The 15,263-nt window shown below is 44.5% G+C and overlaps 1 protein-coding gene across 1 annotated transcript in view; it reads left to right on the top strand.

Annotated features, from left to right (window-relative positions):
- Positions 1-15,263, top strand: part of SH3KBP1 (SH3 domain containing kinase binding protein 1) — a 283,844-nt gene that overhangs the window by 227,669 nt on the left and 40,912 nt on the right. The window contains exons 8-9 of the mRNA XM_075263613.1: positions 3,987-4,081; positions 9,642-9,749. Of these exons, the coding sequence (XP_075119714.1) occupies positions 3,987-4,081; positions 9,642-9,749 (203 nt within the window). The remainder of the gene's footprint in view (positions 1-3,986; positions 4,082-9,641; positions 9,750-15,263) is intronic.

The raw sequence follows: 15,263 nt of genomic DNA, 5'->3' as shown, positions 1-15,263 counted from the left end.
CAGCAAACGTTTGGTCATTATCTTTCTGCGAATATGCTTCTTGGTGCACCAGGGGCATGGCTGCGTGTGGCGGTTCATCCATTTTCAGCTGTTGATGTTGCCCCCCTACCCTTTCAGATATTTCATACTGCTGCCCCCAGAGTCAGTGACATGACTGTGGCGCTCTGTACTTGCATGTACAAGATTTCACACAGGTAGATGTGACCCTGGCTCTTATCTGAAGGGGTGATGCATAGGTGGCGATGGGCAGCATTGACAGCCGAAACAGATTTTGTCTGTAAGTGCCCCATAGAATGCTGTCTTTACTGTGGAGTTGATGTGGTAGCTGATAGATTGCCTTTAAAGGGGTATTCCCATGATGCTTTTTCACTAACCTGCAGGCTGTTGTGCTCTCTTCACTTCCTGCTTTTCTCCGCACATTGGTGGGCGGGGTTTCACTTGCACGGGATTGGTTGTAAATGAATTACCGCAGTGTGAAGCTGATGTAGCAGAGCTGGATTTGAGTCAGTTTGCATTACATACAGAGGTAACGGACTCCCTATCTCAGCCCTTATCAGCCAAATTCAATTAAACCGACTGATAAGAGCTCAGAAATCCCGGAGCTCTCACCTCCCCTATCTGAGAAGCTTCGCTACTTATCAGACACAAACAGCTCAGAGCTGCTCCCAGCCCCTCCCTTCCTCATGGGAGCAGGCAGCTACATCACTTGACAAATGAGCAGATAATCCCAAGGGCCATAGAAACTGAGTGTAAACAATGACGTGAATAAATTAAGATAGCGGCCAAACTAAGCAGTTTTGATAAAGCAATGCATCTAGGAAAAGTCTTAAATCCACATAAACTAGCAGTATAGATAGGATCCTTGTGATGGGACAACCCCTTTAAGCAGCACACCCTCTACAGGTGTTGCCATTCTGTAAAAGCGACTGGGCACTGATATCATCCTTATACAACACTAGCTGGTACCCGCGACTTCATCTACGGTGATTGTAGAAGTGGGTATATACAGGCGCGGGTAAGGTTTTCGTAGTGTGTATAAGGTATGGGATATGAAATGTAACTTTGTATCTTGTTTTTGCTGTAATTCAGAGAATACGTGAGACTTTTGTGTTGAAGTTAAATTGTATTTGAGCTGCTATATATACGGTGTTGTGAGAAACTTTACATAGTGACTTTGGGACAGAAGTATTTGAAGTTAACCCCTTCCCGTCGATGGCATTTTTTGATTTTCGTTTTTGACTCCCCTCCTTCTAAACCCCATAACTTTTTTATTTCTCTGCTCCCAGAGCCATATGAGGTGTTAATTTTTCCTGGGACAAATTTTTCTTTGTGATGCCACCATTATTTATTCTATATAATGTACTGGGAAGCAGGGAAAAAATTCTGAATGGGGTGAATTTGAAGAAAAAATGCATTTCTGCGACTTTCTTACGGGCTTTGGTTTTACGGCGTTCACTGTGCAACCAAAATGACATGTCCCCTGTATTCTCTGTTTTGTTACGATTCCGGGGATACCAAATTTATATGGTTGTATTTACATTTTGACCCCTTAAAAAAAATCCAAAACTGTTTTAAAAAATTATTTTTTGAAAAGTCGCCATATTCCGACAGCCGTAACTTTTTTATACGTGCGTGTACGGGGATGTAGAGGGCGTCTTTTTTTTGCGGGACCGGGTGTACTTTGTAGTTCTACCATTTTCGGGAAATGTTATTGCTTTGATCACTTTGTATTCAAATTTTTTTCAGAATCAAAACAGTGAAAAAATGTCGGTTTGGCACTTTTGACCATTTTTGCCGCTATGGCGTTTGCCGAACAGGAAAAATATATGTATAACTTTGTAGAGCGGGCGATTTCGGACGCATGGATACCTAACATGTATGTGTTTCACAGTTTTTAACTACTTTTATATGTGTTCTAGGGAAAGGGGGGTGATTTGAATTTTTAATCCTTTTTATTTATTTTTTTATATTTTTTTTTAAACTTTTTTTTTGCATTTATTAGACCGCCTAGGGGTATTGACATGGGTGGGCGGTGTCGCGGATTGTCAGAGTGGTGGGGGTTGGCAAACATGGCTGCTCCGGAGCGTTAAAGAGAACCTCCTGGAGTATCGTTAAGGTGAGGGGCAAAGTGGTAAAGTATCTGTATATGAGATTGTGTGGGGTTAGGGGCGAGGCTGTAGAGGGCAATATGAATTTTGGGGCTTGCTATGGTCCAAAGTGTGTGAGATTGCAGAGATGGTGGTGTGAGTTTGGGTTATGTGGGGGTCCTGGCACAAACGTATGTGCGCTATTGTGACGAAAAGTAGGCTATTGCGCAATCGGGTGTAGTGACTATGTTTGTGGAAAATTTTAGCCAAATCGGTGGAGCCGTTTTTCCGTGATTGAGGAACAAACATCCGAACATGCAAACATCCAAACACACAAACCCACAAACTTTCACATTTATAATATTAATAGGGTAAATGGCTAGTTTTCTGAATGGCTGCCCTGCCCTATTACATTTCCCCTACAACATGAATGACTTCCATGTTATCCCAGTTTTAACATCCTAAGGCTGAGGTCCCACATTGCAGAAACGCAGCTTTTTTTGTTGCAGATTTTGCTGCGATTTTTTTGAGCCAAAGCCAGGAGTGGATTGAGCAGAAGGTAGAAGTATAAGAGCTTCCTCTATATTTCCCAATCCTTTTGTAGCCTTACCTAGACTTGGCTCAAAATACCGCAACAGAATAAGTCGTGTTACCGCATCGTGGGGCCTCAGCCTAAGGCCAGGGCTCCATGGGACAGAAGCAACACGATTTGCCCACGGTGCAAATGCTGCAGTAAAAATCGTTTTGTTTTACAGTAAGGGCAAAGTAAATGGCATTCTAGCCAATCCCATGCCCACTTTGCGGTAAAAACCGCGGGGCAGACACACCGCGATTTTCAAAATTGGTGTGATTTTGGAAATGACAGCATGTCAATTATACCTATGGAAACACCAGCGATTTCCCCATAGATATAATTGTTACAGAAAGTCTACAGAGCTAAACTCCGCAAACTTTCTGTCTATAGTGCTGTGTAAAGAACCGCGATGTATTGCTGCCACGATTTTTCCCACGACGCTTTTTTGCTGCTGGTCCTCCCATGGGGCCCTGGCCTAAGGCTTAGACCCCATGTAGCGTGCTGCAACAAAAAAAGCTCAAGGCTGTTAAATGAGCTTATTCACATGACAAGTATAAGGGCCGTGTGATAGTTGGTTTTTAATGTCTTTAAGGTCTGTTCACTTTGCCACACGGACAAAGATACAGCATGTTAGTTTTTTGACGGCCATGAAAAACGGTCCATCACAGAAATGGACATGTGAGCGTCCATAGAGAGTCATGGGTTGGCCGTTATTCATTGTTGTGTGAATATGACCTTATTACATAGGTCTGCTACCCAATGCAATATGTGTGTCTACTGTGTGTGATTGAGAATAGTGATATCTTTCATATGGAAGAGAGACCTTTAGGGGCCCAGTAGCATCTGCTGCTTCTGAACCCCTATAACTATGTCTCCAGGACCCGCACTGATCGCTAGCCTGCACCTGAATAGAATGAAGTTGTTCCAATGTATAAATGTGGCAATGTGGTAAGCCTAAACTGAGCTATAGTATACAGCCATGCCCTGATGCTTTTTGTATTCAGCCTGCCAATGTCTAGAACTGATATAACCCGAACAATAAAGTGTTTGTGGCTTCTCCCCTACATAGCCTGTTACTGAACCAGTCATGAGACCAGGCCGGCCTGTGGACATGGTATATGGAGCCAGGGTGCCCTAAGTAACGTCTCATCATGAGGCATGTTATCATAGCATGCTACATTGTATGCCTGGCGGCAGATTTATAATACTGGACTGGATATTCATGCATAGAGTTATTGGCTTCTGCGGCGTCTCCGATAACATCCCGCCATTTGCATAGCGATTACTGATGCTGAATAAATCTTGTTGCTTTTTTTGTTTTGCAGCCAAGGAATATTGTAAAGTTCTCTTCCCGTACGAGGCGCTCAATGAAGACGAATTGACAATCAGAGAAGGTGATATTGTGCTTGTCATAAACAAGGTAATTTCCTGACATAATGTGCACACCATATATTTATTCTGTCACTTTCAGATTGGAAATCTCCAGCCTGTGGTTTCCGCTAACAGATATTTTGCTATTTTGATTGTCGTCTGGTGCAAATTACAAACAGCTCAAGTTTTATGAAGAGATATTTTACCGGCCTTGTCCACGCGCAGTTCAACTGGGCCGTGACCACCAAAAAAAATCAAGCGGATTCGGGATATGCTATAGACGTCAAGCTCATAGCAGAGGCACAAAAGTCCTTGTTGGGACTCTGTATGTGGGGAGGGGGGGGGGGATATCTGACAGCAGTTAAATCACAATTTACTCTAAAGATGAATTTGCACAAAATCTATCACGTCTTACTCATTTTTAGTAAGTAAAGTGCCTGGAAATAGACCGCACACAACTAGAAAAGCACAAAATAGTCAAAATGCTAATTTTCCCCCAATGTGCAGCAGAAGTTACATGGATCATAGCTTGGTTTCTCCGTACTGTTGGGTATAAGGGCAGTGGTCGTATCTGTGGTGTCACTGAATACTTAAAATAACAGAAAGCCAACTTCTACATTGTGACAAGTGTGGGCAGTTCTTGGCAAAGATACGGACAGTCATCCCATTCTGTGTCCGCTGCTACTCGACTGCTCCAGAGAATGTCACCACTTCTGTATTTCCCAGTCCATTCCATAAATTTATATATTCTGTCATCAGAACAGACGCCGTTACATTGTACATGCTGTAATGGTTACATATGGTATGTAATGGTTCACCTCCCCGATAGGTGGTCAGTCAGCAGAACTTCCCTTCATCCAATCTGCTAGACTGGAAAGCTGAGTACATAAGTGACCCGGGGGAGGGGAGGGGTACTACAACGTGAGCCCATCTAAATACAAGGTGCAGCCAGCTATCAGTTTATGCGGCAGATCACTGTACTGCAGTAATAGGGCAGCTATAGAATGCCCCAACCCTGTAAGTATACAGAATAAACTATGAACTGCCTTAAAAGAAGAAAATTCATCCTGTACGCCCCTTACATTAACTTAGATACATTTCTTAGTATTGTGGTTGAAGCTCTTTACACCACTTGTCGTCCTATGAGCAGGAGCCAAGACTTCTGGGCCCCAATGTAAAATCTGTAACAGGGCCCCTGCCTATGGGCGTTTATAGTACAGGTGTTTTCTTATGTTGCAAAGAGCCTTTGCTGTCTCCATACGTGCCGGTGCCCGGGTGTTACTACAGCTTCTACACCCCCGGATAAAGCTATGCAGTCAATGGGAACACATAATGGGACTTCTGTGGATTTTACAGATCTCTACAACACAGGCTGGTAATGTAAGCTTATATGTATAGGATCCGGGTATCAAATTACTGATCAGGATTCATTTAAGGCTGCATTCACACAGAGTAACGTTGGCGTTTTTTGTGCTTATTTTGGCACATAGCGCCGCGTTTGCACCGCGCTATTTTGCGGTCGCGTTGAACGGCGCAAACGCGGCGCTATGTGCCAAAATAAGCACAAAAAAACGCCAACGTTACTCTGTGTGAATGCAGCCTAAAGTGGTTTTCCTGGCAACCCCCCCCCCCCCTTTTTTTTTTTTTAAAGGTCCATTAGTGCTATTATTGAGTTAATAAGTGCACCCCGACCTTTAGCAGTGTTTTGAGTGATTTCTTGGTGTCTGTTGGAGCTCCTGATATCTTCTGCATTTGTTTACTTGGTGTAGCTTCCTTTGTAGCTTCCAACACTACCTCCCTCCCACTACCCCCCATCCTCTCTCATTTTGTTACAGTCTCTCCCTATCTCCCTAGCTATCCCGCCCACTACTATCCCTTCCCAACTAACTAACTAAGCCCACCCTATCATACTTACCTATCTTCCTCTCTGGGAGACCGCTCCTCCTTTTCTTTCACTGTGCGCAGGCTGGAGACTCTTTTCTTCCTTTCTGCCAATGCATACACAGACCTGAACGCTGAGTAGCAACACATCACAGTTTTTCCTGCAGAGTCTTTCACAGAAAGCCTGCAGAGGTTTCCGCTACGGACTTTCTGCTTCCATTATACGTATAGGGAAACCGCCAGCGCTTCCATAGGTATAATTGACATGCTGTGATTTCCAAATTTGCAATGGGTATTGAAAATTGCAGCGCCTTTGTGGCGTGTATTTTTCTGCAATGTGCTTCACTGTTTTTGCCATGTGGGGCCTCAACCTTAAGGAGTTTTCTGGGACTCTTTAATTGATGACTTATCCTTAGGATATGTCATCAGATAAAGATCAGCGGAGGTCCAGCCCCTGGCCCATCAGACTCTGATTCCACCCAAATCTAGCCCCAACTCAGAATCCACAACTCTGTGAAATACAGACAGTATATCAGCAACTCCTACGTTCTGTTAGAAGAGAGCCATCCTCCTCTTTTGTGTGCGAAATGGGGGAGAAGTCATACCCGTTCTTCTGACAGATAGGGGCAAGTTCTACCGACTCTTATCAACCATTTATGATACATACTTTAAAGGGGCTCTATCAGCAAAATCATGCTGATAGAGCCCCACATATGCGTGAATATCCTTTAAAAAGGCTATTCAGGCACCATAAATATTATATTAAACTACCCCCCCCTCCCCCCCCCCCCCCCCCCGTTTTAAAATAATACCCTAAAAAAGAATGTGATCGTGCACGCTGGGCGGGCATTCAGGGTGTGTCGTCTTCTTCATCCACGCCTCCTCTTCCTCCGATGTCCTTGGGTCCCGTCTCCCTCCGGCGCTCGTAAACTGACATTGATTTTAAAAAATGGCCTGAGCGCCTGCGCAGTAGCCATAGTAGAAGCCGCATGCTACTGCACATGCGCCCAGGCCATTTTTTTTAATCAATGTCAGTTCGCGAGCGCCGGAGGAGGATCGGACCCGAGGACATCGGAGGAAGAGTAGGCGTGGATGACGAAGACGGCGCACCCTGAATGCCCGCCCAGCGTGCACGATGCATAAGTAGATAACATTCTTTTTTAGGGTATTATTTTAAAACTGGAGGGTAGTTTAATATAACTTTAGCGGTGCCTGAATAGCCTTTTTAAAGGCTATTCACGCATATGTGGGGCTCTATCAGCATGATTTTGCTGATAGAGCCCCTTTAAGGATACCATATAATACCATATAATACGTTATATTGTGACCTAAAACAAACAAAACTGTGCACCCGTTTTAGAGACCTTTTGCTGCATATTCATTAGGGTGTTTTTCCTCCCAGCGAGTTTTCATTCCCTTTCTGTCCTTATATCCCCAGTTTTTAAAGGATAAAGCAATGTGTTCACACTGCTTAAAAAACCAATTAGGTTCTACGCTGCTAAATGCTTCTCCGATTATACATGCGCCCTTAAACTGGAAGGATCATTAGCTGTGTAGACTGCAGCGGGCCGCTCGCTGCCTCTAATAAGGTTTTATGGCCTGCTAGCTTTCACACTATTTGCAGCTACAAGTTAATGCATTGCCAATGTTAAAGTGAAAAGGCCTTGTCTGGTTTAGGCAAACCCTCGGTAGTTTTACAAGAAATCACGGATGATAAATGGGACGGTCTTACATCACAGTGAGCGCATTATCGGCACAAGGGTTATGTAAGTTGAGGATTGTAACCCTTTCTTGTCTACATGGCACCGTATACAATACAATGTATACAGCTCACTGATACTGTGCCGTTTGTGGTGATGTCTAAAATAGGGTCTAAAATATCGGGACCCCCACAGATCAGCTGGTTTTACTTGACTGTGACTTCTGGCATTGTTGGGAGCTATAGTGCTCACTCAGCGTCTTTCATAGCAGCAGTTACGTGTTACTGCAGCCATGTCCATGTCAAAATTGATGGCCTATTGTAAAAGTAGACCATTCATATTATGACGGTAGATAACCCCTTTATACTCTGCCCCACTCCTGGCGATGCAGTACTATCAGGCCTGAGGTTATGAGAACTTTCCATACTTTCGAATATACTGCAAAATTTACATTTTTTTTCAATTAACTGTATGGTGTAACATGGAAATAGTATAAAAGCAACAAAAAATCCTTTGTATGTGTAAGAATGAAAAAAATCACATAGACAGCTGATTAGAAATTATGTACGTAAGGTTTTAATCATTTTTAGCAGAATATTTGTCAGTTTAATTAAACCTCTTTGAGAGAAACTCCTGGCATATACCCACGTGTCCCCCTTGGGTATATCATTTTTACTTGATGTGATATTTAGGGGTTGTCTGCCATCCTGGCTCCTTCTTCCCCTGATACAGCCTATATTTTCCATTATGCCTCTATCTTCAGCTCCTCTGCAGTATACCACAGAGGAGGAGACGTCTCATCACACTACACTTGCTCTGCTTCAAGCCACATCTCAGTGCAGCAAGTGATAGGTCATAAACAGAGGAATCCTGTGTCCTAACTCCAGAGTCTCAGGATATCCTATATGATGCAGCATCACCCTGCCTCCTGCTTGTGATAGGTTTCTTCTTGATGATTCTTACAAGCAGGAAGCTGGAGAGAACAGTGTAAAGCTGCATCTCATATAAATACTGTACACTGGAGATTCTGCACACAGCACACACAAATAGTATAGATAGTGAGAGTTGGGGGGGAGTTATAACTCTGTAACTAATCATTGTATATACTCACCTATTTTATCACTGCACCCCTTCTCTCTCAGGGCACAAATTTATATCTTCAGCTGCACTGGAGGGATATACAGAGGATAGCTGCCAGAGGGATTACAAAAATTCTGATGTTTTCCTCTAGTCCACAGGAAGTTCTGCATACAGGGAAGACTAATATCTTTACTACACAGAACAAATTCTGGACTAGTGGTCAAACTAGTAATCCTAGGACCCATCCGCATGAAAGTATGGATGTAACTGTGTGGGATTGAAACAATTTACACTGTTAGAATATGTTGGCCAATGATATGTCCAAGTTATTGTAGTATTGATGAATTGTAAAACCACTCTAGCTGATTGTTAGTCTTTTCTTAAGCTTGCGCATGCGCCATTGCTTTGTACTGTCTGGGTGTGCACAAGGTAACAAGGTGTCCAATGCCCAGTGTCATCACTGCACTGTGCAAGGGACCGCCCTGGTACATGTGCAGTATAGCTTTGACACTTGGGACAAGGCACCTTGCTATACTGGGCATGCCCAGGGAGAATAATTCAAGTCAAGCTGTGTGGAGTTGGAGCCCAAGCTGTGTGATAATCTCCTAAAATTGTCACAAAAAAATAGTTATAAAATTTGTCAGTTCACGTAATAGGTCCAACCAACAAGTTCGCTTAAAAATTATGGTTGTGTTATTTCCAAGAATCAGAAAACCTGAGTCACATTTGCAGAATTCAGAACAACTTTTTTTTAATAAGATGATGTCCGGTTTCATGTTGGAATGCTGATCAGAGAAACCTATGTCTTAAGGTATTAGTAGGGTCTATAGACAGGTCTTGCCGGGGGGGTATTTTTTATGTTTCGAAAATATTTGATAGAGCTTAATAAAAAAAAAAGACATTGATGGAAAGTCTATTGCATATCTATAACTTGTCATCTTCTTACAGGACTGTGTGGACGTGGGATGGTGGGAAGGAGAACTGAACAGCAGACGAGGAGTGTTTCCAGATAACTTTGTCAAGCCACTTCCTCCTGATTATGAGAAGGAAATCCATGTGAGTGTCATGTAAAGTTATTTTTAGCTTTCTTGCTCTATAGCTTTTTTTTTTTAATTCTTTACATTGGAACCTTTGGTGACGCTTTACATCATGTAGGTACAACAATTTGCCCATTTGTGCATGTTAATATGGGACAACTTACTGTAATGGAAATCAGATCCTCATGCAACTGGTAATACAGAACTGCCATTCTGAAGAATCATCGCTGCAGTGTAAAGAGAAGGGACATGTTCTAGAAAAGTAACTGGAACTTGTACTGGTACAGAAGGTGGATTATAAACTACCCTACAAGCACAAGAGACAATGTACGCCGGCTGTAGTTATGCTGGCAAGTGTTGGGTCTTAGCTGTGTCCCAATGAAGCAGCCAAGCAGCTAAAAATTAAGAGAATAAGGCGATGTGCACATGGCTGTATTTCTGCTCCGTTTAGTACTGAGAAGCAGTAATGCACCCATAAAGGTGTATGGACCCTTAAGGTACACATCTATGATTTTCACCATATAGTACCTGATGAAGCTTGGTATAGCAGCACATGGAAGCCTTTAACCTATGAGCCACCCTAAAACCACTTGCATGTGGGTTTTGCCAAATGTACCGAGCACAAGTAGACGTCCCTATTAATATTAACAGTCTCTTCTCACATTCAGTTGCAATTTAAGGCCCCGATACATGCAAGGGAAAAGTCGGCACCTGTCGAATATGTCGCGCCTGGTGGGATTACATCATGTCATAAGATGGTGTAAAACAGTATGGACCTTCAAACTACCATTAAAAATGTCCATTACTGTCATCTGTAATAGGCTAAGAGCAAATGGACATTAACAGCAATAGAGTGACAGAAGCAGACAGAGCGCCCTCCATCTGGCGTCCATTGCAATTCACTCTAATGTAAAAAAAAAAAATGATGATGGAAGAAGATTTCTGTATGTATGACATTTTCTTCCATCAGAAAAGTAATAAGAAAGCTTCCATCATGTCAAGGTCATGGGACGGAGGGGCCCTTTCTGCATCAGTCACTTAATGTCTGTTGCTCTTATCCTTTGATGGATGTTATAATGGTAGTGTGAACATACAGAGAGAGATCGTGCTGCAGTATAGATAAACATGTATAGAAGACAAGTGCTTGGGCAGCAGGATCAGTCATTTCTTTTTTTTAAACTCGTTTTATTGAAGATTACATAACAAAGCAAGTAATACAATCAAAACAAAAGAAAAACACAGGTACAGTATAAGCACAAGAAACATATAGTTAACCAGAAACAAGCCACAGCACTGGTCCATCCCGACCCCAACCCAACCACCCCGACCACAACACAGTTCTGAACACAATATCACATGACACAACAACAAAGTTACAACAGTCACATATATTCCCCACACGAGGAGTCACAGACCTATCTGGCAGTAGCTCCCATTTATGGAGCAAAGGTGTCTAGGGCCGAACGCATCATGGGAGCAGAGTATTGGGTCACGGGAGAATCACACCACGCACCCCATACCGTAGTAAATTTCTGGGGACAGCCCCTCCCTTTATATATAATCTGATTAAATGGGAGAACCGAGTTAACCATTTTCCGCCATTGGGAGACAGATGGGGATCTAGGGGCCATCCACCGCAAGGCGATGGCTTTCCTAGCATAAAACAAGCACTCTCTAAGAAAAATTCGAGTATGATGCTGCCACAACTCCTCCTCCAAAACGCCAAACAGGCAGACTTCGGGAGAAAACGGGACTGGGCGGCCCAGGACATCTGCCAGAAGGTCTACCACTCCCCTCCAAAAGGTGCGAACCACCGGACAACCCCACATCATGTGCCAAAAATCTGCACGAGGATACGGACACCTGAGACAAGTCGAGCTAGACATACGGCCCATTCTGTGCAAACGGACAGGGGTCAAATAACATTGGTGTATGATAAAAATTTGGATCAATTTATTATTAGCTGAAGGAGAGACATAAAGAGGAGATTCCAAAACCTCCTGAAACAGCTCATCAGTCAATTCTGGGATATTGGTGCGCCAACGCGTCAGAGCCGGGGACTCAGCCAGAGATACCTTTACATGAATTAGATGGTTATATAGAACCGAAATAAGACCCCCAGGGCCCTGAGAGCGTAGCACACCAATGAGCGGGTATTCGGAAATGGCACACGGTTGGGCAGGAAATATCGAGGAAAGGGCATGACGTATCTGAAGAAACCTAAAGAACTGGTGTCTTGGGATCTCATGTGATGCGGTCAAAGAGTCAAAAGTAACAAACACCCCCTGTGTATATAAATTCGCTAGAGTAGACACCCCATATCGTGACCAAGACCTAGCATCAGGTAACACGAATAGATCAGACAAGCCAGGATTGTCCCACAAGGGGGTCTCTGCAGGGGTGTCCGAATAAGAAGATACTTTCCGGGCCTGCGCCCAAACCTGCGCCGCTAGAGTATGAATGGGCAAAAGCCTACCCCTGAACAACCGAGACTGGTCCAGCACAGGCCACAAGATATTCAGGTCCAGATGGTGAGCCAAATGCCTCTCCGGCCCCGGGAGCCGATCCGAGGAAAGCCAGGGCTTTATAAAGCGGAGTTGACCCGCAAGATAATAAAGAAACAGATCAGGGAGTGACGCCCCCCCGAGTTGTTTCGGCCTCTGGAGAGCAGTCAATCTCAATTTGGATCTAGAATGACCCCACACAAAAGAGATCATCAAGGAGTCCATCTGTCTAAAAAATCGGAGGGGCACAGGCACGGCCGAATTACTTAAAGAGTATAGACATTTGGGTAATACAATCATTTTAATCAGGTTTATCCTGCCCGCTACGGACAGGGGCAATGCATCCCAGGTCAGGAATTTAGAGCGGAAGTGCGAGAGAAGGGGGAAAACATTAAGGTCCAGATAACTCTTATAGTCTCTGGGAATGACGATCCCAAGATACTTAAAAGCAGAGACCACCGGCAATATACATACTACCTCCCCCTCCGCTGCCGCCGGCACCCCACCTATATGCATATAAGAGGACTTAGACCAGTTAGTGCGTAGGCCCGAATAATTGCCAAAAACATTTACCACTTCCATGGCTCGGGGCAAGGATATAGAGGGGTCAGACATAAATAGAAGGAGGTCGTCAGCATAAAGCGCAACCCTCTCCTCGCTAGGGCCAATGGAGATACCTTTATAGAGAGGGTCGTGCCTCAGGAGTATGGCCAAGGGTTCTATAGCTAAAGCAAATAGCAGCGGAGAGAGAGGGCAACCCTGCCGCGTGCCCCTACCCAAAGTAAAATACGGAGACAGCGAACCATTAATGGACAACGCCGCCCTAGGGGAACAGTACAGAATGGAGATCCAAGTAATAAATCCATCCCCAAACCCATATTTACGCAAAGATTGTAAAAGAAAAGGCCACTCGACAGAGTCGAATGCCTTTGTAGCATCTAACGAGGCTATTGCCCAGTCCGCCGAAGTGGCTGAGCCAATCTGGGTCACCACCTGGACACGTCTAAGATTATCAGACGTAGATTTGCCTGGCATAAAACCAGCTTGATCCGAATGAACCAGATCAAGAACCACAGTGTTAAGTCTCCTTGCCAACATTTTAGTCAGTAATTTATAATCGATATTCAACAAAGAAATAGGCCTGTAAGAACCACAGTCCAGCGGATCCTTATCTGGTTTGAGAAGAACAACAATTGTGGCATCATAAAAGGACGCCGGAAGACTACGGTCCCGAAAGGCACGTTCATAACATTTTAGCAGCACTGGCAGGAGCACATCCCCATACTGAGCATATACCTCTATCGGAATACCGTCAGGACCTGGAGATTTCCCCCTCGCCATGTCCGCCAGCGCCTCCGTCAACTCCCCCAAGGTAAAGGGGGAGTCCAAAAAAGCACGCTGGTCCTCAGACAGAACGGGGAAGGGAATGGAATCTAAGTAAAGAGCCAGATCCTGATCACCAACTCCTAATTTAGAACTATATAAGTCACTGTAATACTGGTGGAAACGGGTTCTAATATCATTACTATTGGTGAGGATATCGCCGGTCTCCGAGCGTACTCGGAAAATAGCTGGAGAGGCCGTGTTTTGGTGTACCAGGTGGGCCAATAGGCTGCTAGACTGATTCCCGAGTTCATAGAATTTCTGTTTGCTAAAAAACAGAGATCTGCGGGCCTTCTCATGGAGTGCATGCAAATACTGTCTGCCTGCATGCAACCATTGGGATCTAGACTCATCCGTGGGGTTCGCAACATACGCAGCCTCCAGGGAGATACACCGGGCCGCTAGGGAAGTCTCCAGTAACGAGGATTCCCTTTTAATAAAAGAAATGGAGGACCTAATACACCCACGTAGGTATGCCTTCGTGGTCTCCCAAAGGAGAGAGGGGCATGTATCCGGGGAGTTAACGGTCAGAAATACTTGAAGCTGGTCAGGGATCCTATCATTGGGTGTAAATAATTTGAGCCAAAAGGGGTGTATACGGCAGCTCAAACTCGATCTAATCGTGTCCCCATGATTCAAGATGACCAAGAGAGGGGAGTGATCGGAAACCGTCCTAGGCAAGTAAGATACGGATTGTAGAATGGAATAGGTCTTAACATTCCCAAAGGCATAATCAATGCGGGACAGGGCATGTCTATGAGCAGAATGACAGGAAAAAACTCGGGAATCAGGGAACACCACCCTCCACAAGTCCTGCCAACCCAACTCCCGGACCAATTTGGCCATAGAGGTGGGACGAGAAGACAGCGGAGGATCCACACCAGCATGAAATCGGTCTGCAGCTTCATTCATCACCCGATTAAAATCACCCAGGCATAACACCACCGCCCCAGGAAACCTGACCACAAACTGAGTCGCACCCTGGAGTACAGACATATCGGAGGCAGGCGGTAAATATACACCTAAAATCACATACAGGGTAGAGTCTATCCATGCTTGGACAAATATGTAGCGCCCCTCGGGATCCCGCTCAATCACCCCTGGTTCCCACCTAATACTGCGATGCACCAGGATAGACACCCCCCTAGAGAAGGAGGTATGCATAGAATGAGCGGCCCACTGAACCCACGGCTTCTGAAGCCGGCTAACAGTCTCCGCCACCATATGTGTCTCCTGGAGGCAAACAATATGAGGGTGGACCTGCCTAATTTGAGAGAAGACAGTAGATCTCTTACGCGGACTACCTAGACCCCTCACATTCCATGAAAAAACATTAAGTGACGCCATAACAATACAATCTCTTATATCTGTAAAGCATGAGCCACGGGCAGGAGGCACAGGGCAGTGAGCGGGGTCTCAGGAGAAAAAGACAATTCAGTATGTGGCACAGCAAAAAAAAAAAAAAAAAAAAAACCGTGAAAACACAGACAAAATAGAACAACACACCCATGGAGGGCGCAAACAGTCTCGAACACATTAACCAGATACGGAGTAGTACAGTCTCGTAGCTACTTTCAACGGGGGAGAAAGTGCACCCAATACAGATGGATTGTTGGGCACTCTCTCGAAAAAATTTTGCGCAAAAT

This window comes from Leptodactylus fuscus, chromosome 2 (assembly GCF_031893055.1).
Source record: "Leptodactylus fuscus isolate aLepFus1 chromosome 2, aLepFus1.hap2, whole genome shotgun sequence".
NCBI classification, from domain to species: domain Eukaryota; kingdom Metazoa; phylum Chordata; class Amphibia; order Anura; family Leptodactylidae; genus Leptodactylus; species Leptodactylus fuscus.
The sequence above is the reverse complement of the archived record's forward strand: the minus strand, read 5'-3'. Positions and strand labels throughout refer to the sequence as shown.